The sequence below is a fragment of the Arachis stenosperma genome, chromosome 10 (assembly GCF_014773155.1).
Source record: "Arachis stenosperma cultivar V10309 chromosome 10, arast.V10309.gnm1.PFL2, whole genome shotgun sequence".
NCBI classification, from domain to species: Eukaryota; Viridiplantae; Streptophyta; class Magnoliopsida; order Fabales; family Fabaceae; genus Arachis; species Arachis stenosperma.
In genome coordinates this window covers 126,302,667-126,316,011 of record NC_080386.1, presented here as the reverse complement: position 1 = coordinate 126,316,011, position 13,345 = coordinate 126,302,667, and the positions used below count along the sequence as shown (strand labels likewise).

Here is a 13,345-nt window from a genome sequence, read left to right as displayed (position 1 = left end):
GTTACTCACATTTACTCTGAGTTACTCACAATTACTAATACTCACAATTACTCACAGTTACATATTATCAATTCAATTGAATTCAATTCAGATGTAGATCACCTCAATCCATTCAATTCACTTCAAATAAAATTAGAAATTTCATTCCATTAAATTCAATTTAGAATTCAATAATCCAAACCTCATCAAATTGATGCGTTTGAGAAGAATCATCAAAATCGCATTCATTCAACTGATTTGAAGTTGATTCATTTATTGTTTCAATTTAAAAGTGCAAATCAAAGAAGAAAATGAAGAAGAAGATGAACGACGAAGATAATTGCATTGAATCAATCCAGATCCATAATGCAGAGAAAAAAAACGCGAAAGAGGAGACAACGAATTTAATTAGGTTGAAGAAGAAGAAGAAGAAGAACGCGAAAGAGGTTTACGTTGAGAAAGGTAGATCACGCAAAATAAGGATTCGTTATATATGTTATAAGAGGCGCGTGTAAAATAAATGGGGGTGTGGGGGCGTGGAGTGAAAGTTACTTGGATACCATTCATGTAATTTTTACATGGATATAGAGCTTTTCTCATATTAGATTTGTTGAAGAAAAAAAAAAGTTGGAAAGTTAATAATAGTAACCATTATCATCGTCTCTAGAGTACAGAGGAGTACACAAGAATAAGTCGTATTTTTTGGGAAGTAATGATTTTTTTATTTATAATTAAAGAAATTCTTGTTAAATATGGCTTATTCTTGTGTACCTGTGTATTTTTGTGTCTTTTTATTTATTCTTATATACTGTTTAAAAACCTATATACTATTTAGAGAACAATGATAATTGGTTTAGAAGTTTAGATTTTAAAAAATTTGGATGAAGTTCGCCGGACTAGACAAATTCTATATTCATAGGGTTAGACGAATGCACATTAAAAAAAATCGTATTTAAAAAATAAAAGTTAAAAAATCGAGTTTGAAGAAATAATAATTTTTTTATTTTATTTTAAAAAAATTCAAATATTTTTTAAATAAATAATTTATTTTTTTAAAAATTAGATAAAATTAACTATAATTAATCCAAAAAATTTAAAATAGATTATAAGAGAGTTGTTTAGAAATTATAAAAGAAGGTCTATTTAAAAATTTATGGTTGGTAAATAAATTACTTATATGTACAAGATATAATTTTCCCTCAATCTAATCATGATTATTAGACTAATTCAAATTGGTTTTATACTTTGTTTTTTATAGTATCTCTTAACTTAACAGGTTAAGAACCAATCTATCACGAATCTGAACTTTATTTAAAGATCTGTCGCTAGCCAATGAATTGCTGCGTGCAACAGATATTATACTTTTATTCCATCATTGGAGTTTTATTTGTCGTGAATTGTAGGCCACCTGGTCTGCACAACAAAAAGCCTATAAAAAATTAGCAGAAAGTCCAAATTCACGAAGCCCATAGAGGTTTCTCGACACTCACAGAAGCAGCATCCTCATTCACCGCCACATTCCGGAGCTTAATATAGCAACCGCTTCCTCCCCTGAGATTTAGTAAATAGGGTTTCATTACCCAAAAATAAAAAAATAAAAAAATCACAAAAAAAATCTAATTCGGAAACGGTACCTGATTTTCCAATGGAGTCCACCAAAGAACAACACGGGTTACTGCAGCAGATTCTACCCCCGCGCCTCGAAGACGCAGGCCTTGAAGATTGTGCTCTTCCGCCTGAATCTATCCACCAAGCATTCCTCAAAGCAGCCTCCGCCGTGAAGTCTGCCGCCGCGATTTTCTCCGATGACGATGACGAGACCGCCGGAGATTGCGTCAACGACCCGTGGCCAGCCGCAGCCGAGGGAACCTCCGACGCCGTGATCGGGATCGAGCCGAACGAGCCGCCCGGAGCATGTGCCATCGAGAAAGGATGCGAAGAAGGCGGCGATGAGGTGAAAGTCTCTGGTGGAAGCGGCGGCGACGAGGTGGAGGAGGTTGTGGATGAAATTGTGGTTGGAGAAGGAGCTAAATTGGGAGAAGGTGAAGAAGAACCTTGCATTGATGAATTGCAAGGTTTGGGAATTGAAGATGATGAAAGGAAGAATAAGAAGAAAAATGGTGAAGAAGAAGAGAAGAAACCTACTTTAATTGAAGGCTATGTATGAAAGGTTTTTGTTCTAGGTAGCCCTGGTTTTTTGTTTTCATTTTAATTCTCCGTTATTAAGAAATTGTACTTGTTTGTTTTGTAAACTGTAGCTGCAAATCTGCAACGTCAATGTCTTTCTTTCTTCAAACCTTGAGGTGGATTTTCTTTTCCTGAGATTTTTGTTTGAAAGAGAGTATCTCTTTGATTTTCAATGAAAGTTGTTGTTGAGATCAGAATCAACCCCAATTTGTAACAACATTTGTAAATTAATGTTAGAGATTAGAAATGTCGTGTATGGTGACAGCTTCCATAAGATCATAATCTACGTCCTGCTTGTATCCAATAATTTCTGAGGAAATCAAGTCCTTAGAGCTGAAAATGGGTGCCTCTAATTTAGGCCCTATTAAATGTGTTATGAAAAATTGAAAATGGTGTTTAGATGTGTTTCAACCTTCAAAAGCATATAATATTTTCCCATAATTGGATCAGAAAAAAGGTATGTAGTAAAAGCCAAGAAATAAAAGATAAAAATGATTCCGGCGAGTCCTAAGTGGAATTCCGAATTCTATTGATATGATCTTAACAAACTCCAGCATACAACCCGAAGTAACAAAGCAATGGGCTTAACAAGGATACATCTTTATGCTCCCACAATCATCAATGTTTCTGAAAAAATCATTGTAGCTAAATGAAGGCGCATCAAAGTTATTTTTGATAGTTATGGCATCGAATTAAACCAATGGATTTTTTTTTGGGTCAGAGATCTGGGCCAGGATTTTTTTTGGGTCAGAGATCTGGGCCAAAATTGGCCCAGATCCAATACAGAAACTCGAAGGCCCCGACCCGACTCAGAAGTCAAACATATGTAGTTAATTTTAGTATATATAGTAGTCAATGAGTCATAATTCACAGTGCATGCGGCTTCCTTCTCATTTTAAAGGTCTCGGTTTAAGTCCTATCAACTGTAATCGTTAAGTCCTATCAACTGTAATCGATAAGAAAAAATTGGTAAGTATATAAAAAATGTGTGGATATTTATTATATACTTAGGATTCATCTACCAAAAAAGAAAAGTGTATATATAGTATGATCAAAAAATAAATTAAATCACATATATATACACTGATAAAGATGACTGCGCGAGTTTTTATATTAGATTTATTATTAGACCATTAATTCTCACTAGTATATATAAAATGAAAGCAACGGCATATTTCACGCTCGTTATTCAGAGCCGTAAGGGAAAATCGGAAGCAAAGGAAAAGAAGAGAAGAGAAGAAGAAAACAAAATTTGCTAAAAACACTTTTCCCCCTATCCTCTTTCTAGTACTTACCGCCCCTCCGGCTCGCAACCCCCTCCACCGCCTCTCTCTCTCTCTCTCTCGTCGCCGCCGCCTCCTCCACCCCTGCCTCGCCCAGGTCGGTGCCCTACTGCTGCGTTTTAGGGTTCATAAGAAGTTTCTAGAGAATATAGCACTTTTTGAGAATTGTGCCTTCTATCTGTTTGATAATAGTCCTAGTGATGTCTGGCTATGTTCTTAGCTGATGCTCTTTTTCCTTTAATCTATACTTCCTATTTTCAGCTTTTCATGATTTTAGTAGTGAAGCTGAAAATGAAAACAATGGAATTTAATAATTTTCGTCGATTAATCACAGTTCTTGAATATAATTAAAAAACTAGTAGGTAGATATGTCAGACTTTTATAAGGGTGTTTCAGAAATCCCTTTTTCCCTCCTTAGTTTTATTGTTTTATTTACAAAATTGTGAAGCTATGAAACACCACAAGTAAGGAGGAAAACATCCGGGGTCAGATTTGTTTACAGAGTTCTAATCACTTTTTTTAAGTCGCAAATTCATCCAGAATGATCTGACTTAGAGTATGCTTTTGCGGTTCGCAGGAGTTAATGCTTGAATTTTAGGTGCCTTTTGATTCAATGATGATGAATGCAACAATTCAAGTTACCGTGGTGAATCCTCAGGTTTATTTCAGTAATGCTTCTGTGGGTCGCCGGCTTCCTTTGACACCAGGTGCATTGCAAATGAATTGGGATCCTCTTTCCATGGGGACTTCCTTGAGCCCACTAGTAAAACCTCTGTCTAACATGCGATGTGCACCCATATTAAAATCTCGGAAACCACTCCATGTTTGTTTAGCCGGTGGACAAGGCATGATGGAAAATAATCAGGTAATGCACATTCATTTGAGTTATATATATTTGGCATTTATCGCTTTAGCATTATAGATGCTTAATTTTACTTTAGATGATCTTAGAAAAATTAAAATTTATTTTCTTTAGGCATTGGTTGGTTCTTTGCCTAATCCATGCTGAATCAACTTGGAATAGTTCTTAGTTACAGCATGAATAATGTGTAAGTGGCATTGGAACCGGGTAGGTGAATGAGTATAGTGTAGTGTAGTTTAGCTAAGGAAAAAAAAATCCCATGATACGTTTTCAACGGTGAAATTAGTAATCTGGGCCAAATCAGATCAATGGACAAGATGATTAGAAGTAGCACTTTAAATAACTCTCAAGCAGTCAAGCCATTTCCTATTATAATTTTTTACCAAAAACATGTTGTGGGGTATGTAATAGATGATACAGGGTAGCTTAGATGCTCTAGCTTCTTCACTTAGTATTATATATCTAGGTTGATATTTTGGTTGATTTGATGTAACTAGGATGGCTCGTGGACATCTTTTGACAAAACTATGGAACAATTTAAGGGACAGTCCCTTGAGGATTTATTCCGACAGCAAATTCAACAGGGGGGAGGTGGGGCCAAGCCACCACATGGAGGTGGTGGCGGTGGTGGCGGCAGCTCAGGTGGATCAGATGATGGACGCTTTGGGTTGTCAGATGAGACTCTCCAAGTCGTTCTAGCAACAATCGGCTTTCTGTTTGTGGTACTCTCTCTGTCTCTTAAGCGCGTGTGTTGCATGAATTGAGCAATTATTATAGTTCTCATTCTTTATTTAGTGTGATTGAAGGAAAAGCTATAAGGGATGTAGGCATGTAGCTAATAATTGCTGTAATATTGTTCTTGTGTATACTTAATGAAAGATAACTCCCACTCGGAGCTGTGTTGAAAATTTAGAATGATCAACTGTTACTAAGAGCTACTACCTGCTTGCTGAAGTTTGATTTGCAAGTTTTATATATTGTATATGCTGATATGCCATATCTCATTGGGTAGCATATTATATCTTTTACAGTATATTTGTGTCATCGATGGCATGGAACTTGCAAAGCTAGCTAGGGACGGCATCAACTATATGATAACTGGAAAGCAAAGTCTTCGATTAAAGCGTGCGGCATACAAATGGACACGTCTTTACAGGATGTTGACAGAAAAGAAGGAAGCTGACAAGCGTCAGTCTGAGAACGCCTCAACTTCAAGCAACACTGATTACTACAGAGATGCCATTAGGAAGTACATGGAATCAAATTCAGATGAATGATTGTTGACTCTGTATATTCCTGTTCTCCCTTGTTTAATTAGTGGAGCTACGCTTGCAGTTAGATCAATTCATATGAGCTAGGATGGTTTTCTTCTTTAAGGCATAGGGAGCATATTCAACATTCATACGATGTGTCAACATTTGAGAATTACAAACTTTCCAAATAAATTCAGAAGCAATTTTGGGTGGAAGTGGAACATTATGTTGGTGAACTTGATTAATGGACCCATCATAGAAAGTCTTGTCTGATTCCATTTAATTCAAGAGTTCACTTAAGATGCATCGTTAGTGTTAACTTTGTTTGCACTGTGGCCAAATGATAGCATGCAACCAGGATAAAATAGGGTAGTTTGTTTTTGAATTATAGGATGTGCAAATTCATATCTGCTGAGGTGCAAATATAATGATCAGTTTAGATTTTAGATTTTGCTTCCTATAAATAATTTTGGTTTTCATAAATCATTATTATTTTCCCTTTTTGTGTTTGTATGCGCCAGAGTGTGCGTGCACGATTTTAGTATCATTCCCTTGTATGATTGAAGGAGGCTTTGCAAGTCTGCCATTTCAGGTTAAAAGGAACTCAGAAATTGACCTGTATGATAATGATCAGAGAGAAAAAATGTGAGCATTCTTACACGAGAGTTCTGCATATTTCAAAGATAAAAATAAAAAGGGAAAAACTACCAAAAGTACCCATGAAGTTTACGAACGCTGACAAAAGTACCCATAAACTAAGGAAATTAACGATGTACCCATGGAAGATGAGTTCCGTATGACAAAAGTATCCAAACCCTAATTTTTTGTTTATTTTTTAATAAAATTACCAAACTATCCCCACCCTCAACCTCAATTCACTTTTTCAACTTTTCATAACTCAACATGCACCTTTAAAATTCTTGCCATGAAGTCCAAAACTACTCCTACAACAGACGAAATGAACCTTTTATGGTGAAAATTTTGGATAGTAACACAACAGAGGATTGCAGCGCCGAAATTAACAAAAAAATCAATCAATACCGATGAAGAATCAGAGAAAGAATCATAAAGGAACAGTTTTTAATCGTTTCAATTGTTTTCTCCTTTTTTTTTTCTTAATTTGAGGGCTTTTTTTGTGTGAAAGGATTGGCGAAAAAAATGGGAAAGAGCTCACCATACTAAATTTATTTGCCAGGAATCGGTCGAAGTCCTCTACCACCACCACTATCATTGATTTTGGCCTGGTCTATTATAGGAGTAGTTTTGGACTCCATGAGACTATGACAAAGGTTTTAAAGGTACAGGTTGGGTTATGAAAAGTTGAAAAAGTGAGTTGAGGTCAAGAGTGGGGGTAGTTTGAAAATTTTATTAAAAAATAAACAAAAAAAATTAGGATTTGGATATTTTTGTCATACGAAATCCATCTTCCATGGGTACATTTTTAATTTCCTTAGTTTATGGGTACTTTTGTCAGCGTTCGTAAACTTCATGGGTACTTTTGGTAGTTTTTCCTTACATAAAATTCGTCACAATCGGGGTATTTATCAATTAAGCAGGAAAGCCCTAAACTAATTCTACAAATATTGGATTCAACCATATTACATGTGTATAAATAATTAGGAATCTTTTTTATAATGATAAAAAACTTTTAATTTCCAAAACAAATTAAAAAGACATTATTTCTGAGATCCACTTTTTCATTTGAGTTCTCTTATCTGTTAGGCAAACTTTATGAGAATCCAAAACAAACAAAAAAGTGGATTTTGCGAAATAATATATTTTTAATTTATTTTGGGAATTAATATTTTTTTTATAAGAAAAAAAATCCTAAGTAATTAGTTACTAAATCATTCATTTGTATACAATATATATTAAAAATAAGTTAAAATATATATCATATAAATACATAATATCTGAAAATATATTATTTTAAAATTTAATTTATCTAAATAATTTATTCTTACCAAAAAATTATTGTGGTAATATTTAAAAACTTTATTTTTATTCTAGAAGCAACAATAAATATGTACAGAAAACATATTTAAAATTATTTTTTAAAAATATTAAAAATAATTTTCAATACTTTTTGAAAGTGTTTGAGGAAAAAATTTAATTTTTATATTCTGTGAATATAAGAGCAGTTTACAACTATAACCAAACAGCAGTTTACAACTATAACCAAGCATACGTAGTTGTGTAAAAAAAAATTTAATTAAATAATAATAAAAATTTTAAATTTTTTATTTATTAAAAAATATACACTAAATTTCGAAAATCACGCTGTCCATTATTTTTTTATAAACTGCTATATCCACCGGCAATTTATACATAATACATAATAAAAAAGAGTTACAAATATATTGTTACTTTAAAATATTGCAATGGAACAAATTCTAAACCAATTCGATTTATTCATCTAACTTATTCTAATTCTTTTAACAGCGATTAACTTTCTCCATTACCCTAGTTTTTTAAGTGGGACAAAATATATTTTAGATCTTAATGATTAAAACCAAAATACTCAGGACAAAAAACTAAAACAAAATACTAAGTAAATAAATAAATAAAAAAATTTAATTTTAATGTATTAATTATATAAAATAATTTACATAATTATATAATTATATCTATTTTTTAAATGATTATTTACGCGATCAATATAAAAAAATAATTATTTTTATCGATGTAATAAACATCATTAAATATACGCGTAAAACTATTTTAAATTAATAAATTCACCGTCAAAAATAAATTTATAATAAATAAACAGTAAAAAAAAGTAAGATAAGATATGGAATATTTAAGAAAGTTCAAGTTGCCACCTCACTGTTTTGCTATCAAATTCCAATGGCTTCCATTCAGTGCTCAGTTTCAGTTGCTTCAGTTCCCAAACTCTCCAACCTCAGCACCACCATTAGACCCTTTTCGGTTAACCTCATTCCACCAAACCCTAAACCAAAGTGTGTCTTTAGATGCAGAGCCTCCTCTCCAACGCTCGGAGATGCTGCAATGAGCGTCGACAATCTCCGGCGCTTTATTGACCTTAACATCGGAAATTGGAACGGCTCTTTCTATGTAACATTCTTCTTCATTATCAATCTTTTTTAACTTCCAACCAACCAATTATGCTAAATTACTCTGTTTCTGTACATTTAATAATCTTTTACTTGATTCATTTCCGTAGCAATTTGATTCTTGTGGGAATTTGTTGCAACAACTGACTACCAAGCTTGCTGCCAGCTCTTACGGGGAGGATGAGCTTATGAGCCTCATTCAAACGTATGCAACCTTTTCTTTTGATTAAACCTTTTTTTTTGTTTCTTTTGTTAAATTCCAAGGGAAATTACAACAAAACTAAGATGAATTTTGCTACTTTATTTGTATAAGGTTTATGATGATTTTCCTGGTGTTTGGGCTATATAACACTCGACACTCTTGTATTTATAAAATGTAACATTAACTATTAATGGATAGTTTAGATACAATACTCTATGAGTACTCTCTTATATACTGTTGTGTAATTTATTGCTGTTTTGTTATTTTTGATACAGCATGATGCTTCATAAGGAAAAATATTGTTAAGCTATGGTTAAATTAGTGAATATGAGAAATACTTCTTTATCAACGAGTTACTTAGGTGGAAGGTTAAGTTAGGTGACGTAATAACAAGGTATTCTGGAGTTTGAACATGGAATTAGTAAAATCTCTATGATCTTAATTTACTGTATTCTTCAATTTTTGAATAAAAACTTAAATAATTTGGTTATGTTTGTCCTTGCAGACTATATATTAAACAGCCATCATCCAGTACTTCAATTTGTGAAGACGACAATGACGATGAGACAGAATGGGGAGAATACAAAATCAAGGAAACCAATATGTTTACTGTTGATAAATATCAACAAGTGAGATTTTCTTCTAAAGCTGGAAATTCATAGCATAAACAACTTCTTTTCTGTTTTTGTTCTTTTGTTGTGAATGTGATCCCAATGCTTCTTTAAAATCTCCATTAAAATTAGTTTGCAGATAGGCTTCTTCCCATCAGAAAAAGCATATGCACTGCGGTATCAAACAGCTGGCATGCTGGAAGCAGTACTAAGGCAAGGAGTGCTTGGAGAAGATGACACCGGGGAAGAATCACCAAAGTAAGGGCTTCTTTCGGCTTTCTACCTAACTTTATTCAGGGTACTATTGACATATCTATACATTAGTTGAAAGAAATCAAGGCTGCAGTAGGTAATTATAGTGATGGGACTTGCATTACATGTTAGTATATAGAATAGTGATTACTCAGAGACAGCTTTATAACATTTTGATAACATGCATGATATCATCAGCTTATGCAAGATTTCGATTGATATGTAATGCAAAATGCAGTACAAATTTTTGTGGTTATTTAAGGAGCTTTATGCTATGCTTTTACAAAATTATTTGAGGAATATCCATAGAGAAAGCAGATCCGAAACCAATTGTTTAACATCTGCTTTCAGATCTCTGTGTGTTAACTGATCTTGATGATAGTTTTTTCCACTTGATGAAGTTTTCCTGTTTATCTTACCCATTTAATCTAAAACATCCTAATATGCAAATAATTAGACTGCGAATGCTCTGCTGTTGTATATTTATACTGATAACCATAAAAGAGTTTATTGTTTAGTGGTTGGATGCGTCTTTTCCAATATGCTCATGGACACATACATGCACATTAGTTTTGCTACCTTCATTAGACTTTTTTACAAATATGGTGCAGAAATCTCAAGATTCCCTCGCGCCGACCTTCGGTTGTATGTGAGAATTGCCTGTATTCTCTAGAGAGAGATATGCGAGCAAGAGCGTTTCACATTTTGGAGCCAAAAGGCACTATAGACATGCTTATTGTCTTCCTAGAGGAAAGAAGTGATGGTTCTCCTCCTTTACTTGACTGCACTAAGGTGAAGTTAGTGGATTATGTGCAGCTTTTTGTTCTTTTTTGGTGTTATTTTTGCTGACATTGAGTATTTATTTACAAATAATATAGTTACTTATTTGTTTTTCCATTTTCATTCATTGCAGGATGGGAAGGATAAGTTTGTACCCTTTCTTGGTAAATGGAAAGGTCATTCTGTCACAAAACGAAGCGGTGTATATGGATCTACAATTGCTGAAGCCAATACAGTTGTGTTACATGAAATAGCCGACAATGGCCAACTTATTCAGGTATTTTGCATTTTGTTAACATGCTCTGTGCTATGATCTTGCTTTAAAAAGAAACATTATGATGACATCATAGTCCATTTGGAGATTGACTTTATATTGCTTTCTTCCATTTAGTGTCTCTTTGTTAATGAGATTTAATTGACATTGTCTTCTCTTTTCTCTACCACCTCAACCTTTTGAATCTATTGAGTAGTGTCTCCATGTCCCTTCTTTTTGAAAGCACATAAATTGGCTTAAAAATTGTTTGGGACAAGGACAACTAAAATTTTCTCTCTTTCCCTTTCTCCAGTCATCTCTATCTATAATTTGTTGTCAGAAGAGTTTCCCTAATACTTGTTTTTGTTCTTATTACCTGGGTATATCAGGATGTTACTTCAACATCTGAAGGGAAAGATGTTACCACCAATGTGCATTGGACCGGAACAATATCGGATAATTTGGTTACATTTGATGGTGGTTACCAAATGATATTGTTGCCAGGTGGCATGTACATGGGGTGCCCTTGTGACGTGGCGAAAAGTGTGGCGGAGTCAAAGTCTTTCCATTTAGAGTTCTGTTGGTTGGAGACACCTAACAAGAGGCAAAGATTGGTTCGCACTTATGATGTTCAAGGCTTGGCTGTCTCATCTACTTATTTTTCTGAGACTAAATTGTGAATGATCAATCTGCTTCACTTCTCTGTGCTTTTTGTAGTTGATGATCATGAAGAGAAACCTATGTAATGTAATGCTAAAATTTGTTACCGTTGTATCTTTGATTCTTTGTGATAGGCTGATTAATGATTTAATTCAGATTTATTACTATGGGGAAGGAAATAATAGGGTAATTAACCTAAAAAAGTTAAATGGAATTCAATATTATCTAAATGTCCTAAATCAAATAAGGTTATGTGCATGCCCTCATTTTATGTAAATTGAAGTTATTAAGTTCGATTTAAGTATTATTTCATTTAAATCGAATTGAGTATATTCATGTAAACTTCTAATAAATCGAGTTTAATAGCTTCTATTTATATAAAATGAAGACATGCGCGACTTTATTTGATTTAGGACATTCAAGTAATATTAGATTTTATTTCATTTCTTTAGGTGAATTATCTAAAATAATAAAAGATTAATTTTGATATAAACAAGTTCTGTACTACGCATTTGGAATTTAAGTCTACTCTTGTTCCATGAAATCCTGGAAACTGAATTTTGTGTTAAAAATTTTGGATAAATATCTTTTAAATCAGAGAAGAATTGTAAAGTACTAAAATAAAAAGTTAATCAACATTAAATTTGTAATTTCTGACGTGTGAATTCTATAATTTTGATTTATCAATTCTCTCAGTCTAAGAGTTTGATCAAAAAGTTTTATAGTGTGTTAAATCAGTTCAATATTTTGTGAACACTAAAACAGGTTTATGAATGCCTTCTTTACATTCACGAACACCTTTCCCTTCAATTGGTCAACATTCTAGTTTTAGTTATGCTATTATCGTAGTTCTTTTGCTTACTTAATTTTTCTTTTAGATTTAGGAACTTAGTGGTAGTTTTTCTAATTTGTTGGATAATTCTACTTTTTATTATGCCAAGGGCTCAAGTGATTTCTTTCTCAATTGATGAATATTGTCTTTAATTAGAATTAAAATACAAATATTGATCAGGTAAAATAAGAACTGCAGCGGCGCTCTTTAAGAATTTGTTTGGAATACTACGAACTAGAATTTAGTAATTTATTCAATAGTTGATTTTTTTATTTTAAAATAAATAAAAATGAATGATTTAAATTTTTTTTAAAAATTTTAATTTCAATTTTTTATTTATAAATCAGATAAAAAAGAATTTAATTTTTAAATCAATTTTCACATTTCTCAGACTTAATATTTCGAATGTCAAAAAAATCTTTATTTATAATTACTAAATAATTTTGTCAAAGATAAAATTATAAAAAGAAAAATTAACTCATATAAAAGTTATTTCAAACTAAAAAATTGAACTTCATTCTATTAATATATTAAAGTTATTTTAAATAAAAATATTTTTTTTAAAAGACAATAAAATTATTTTTTCGTATTAAAATGGTTCCAAACAAGCCATGAAAAAATAAATATACTTAACAAGGAGCGTTTAAAGATGAGTTGTTTACTATTGGGGCAAGTAAAGCTAGAGTTTAAGGAATAAATGATACTGAACCTTATGAAATTGTTAGGTGAAAACTTAGATGCAGTTAAGTTCATCTGAAATTGATAACTAAAAGGCGACCAGTTTAGCTAAACTTCTTAAATAAGTTTTTTTTAAAAAACGAGCTTAAAATATAAGGACTTTTATTAATAACAACTTTTAAATAAGTTATTTTGTATTTGGAAAGTTATTATAGAAGTCCTTATTTTAAAGTTGTGTATTAAATAGAAGTGATAAAATAGCTTTTGAAAATAGGAGAAGTCACATTTTTTAACTTCTTCAAAAGCTCTTAAATAACTTTTTGAAAAGTTAAAAATTTATCTAAAAAATTGTACCAAACACTATTAATGTAACTTTTTATAAGTCAAAAGTAAAAAAAAAGTAGCTTATTGGTGTTTCCTAAACAGACCCTAAGTGCCG

At 32.3% G+C, this 13,345-nt stretch overlaps 3 protein-coding genes across 3 annotated transcripts; all 3 read left to right on the top strand.

Moving 5' to 3' along the window:
* The first annotated feature begins 1,413 nt into the window (after positions 1-1,413).
* LOC130955958 (uncharacterized) lies at positions 1,414-2,538 on the top strand. The gene has a single exon (XM_057882973.1). It carries the CDS (start codon positions 1,625-1,627, stop codon positions 2,144-2,146), a length of 522 nt encoding a protein of 173 aa, XP_057738956.1. The 5' UTR covers positions 1,414-1,624; the 3' UTR covers positions 2,147-2,538.
* A 778-nt stretch (positions 2,539-3,316) lies between these two features.
* LOC130954248 (uncharacterized) lies at positions 3,317-5,847 on the top strand. The gene is made up of 4 exons (XM_057880979.1): positions 3,317-3,546; positions 4,027-4,314; positions 4,809-5,033; positions 5,343-5,847. Exons 2-4 carry the CDS (start codon positions 4,063-4,065, stop codon positions 5,586-5,588), a joined length of 723 nt encoding a protein of 240 aa, XP_057736962.1. The 5' UTR covers positions 3,317-3,546; positions 4,027-4,062; the 3' UTR covers positions 5,589-5,847.
* A 2,545-nt stretch (positions 5,848-8,392) lies between these two features.
* On the top strand, positions 8,393-11,502 carry LOC130956324 (uncharacterized). Its single transcript, XM_057883360.1, has 7 exons — positions 8,393-8,639; positions 8,749-8,843; positions 9,346-9,469; positions 9,591-9,709; positions 10,315-10,495; positions 10,617-10,760; positions 11,126-11,502. Exons 1-7 carry the CDS (start codon positions 8,412-8,414, stop codon positions 11,414-11,416), a joined length of 1,182 nt encoding a protein of 393 aa, XP_057739343.1. The 5' UTR covers positions 8,393-8,411; the 3' UTR covers positions 11,417-11,502.
* The last annotated feature ends 1,843 nt before the right edge of the window (positions 11,503-13,345 follow it).

Excerpts from the sequence above, each read along its gene's own strand:
- LOC130955958 (XM_057882973.1), top strand. The coding sequence starts at position 1,625 with ATGGAGTCCACCAAAGAACAACACGGGTTACTGCAGCAGATTCTACCC.
- LOC130956324 (XM_057883360.1), top strand. The coding sequence starts at position 8,412 with ATGGCTTCCATTCAGTGCTCAGTTTCAGTTGCTTCAGTTCCCAAACTC. Across the intron at positions 8,640-8,748 it reads ATTGGAACGGCTCTTTCTAT|CAATTTGATTCTTGTGGGAA; the intron begins GTAACATTCTTC and ends TCATTTCCGTAG. Across the intron at positions 9,470-9,590 it reads CTGTTGATAAATATCAACAA|ATAGGCTTCTTCCCATCAGA; the intron begins GTGAGATTTTCT and ends ATTAGTTTGCAG.
- LOC130954248 (XM_057880979.1), top strand. The coding sequence starts at position 4,063 with ATGATGATGAATGCAACAATTCAAGTTACCGTGGTGAATCCTCAGGTT. Across the intron at positions 4,315-4,808 it reads GCATGATGGAAAATAATCAG|GATGGCTCGTGGACATCTTT; the intron begins GTAATGCACATT and ends TGATGTAACTAG. Across the intron at positions 5,034-5,342 it reads CAATCGGCTTTCTGTTTGTG|TATATTTGTGTCATCGATGG; the intron begins GTACTCTCTCTG and ends TATCTTTTACAG.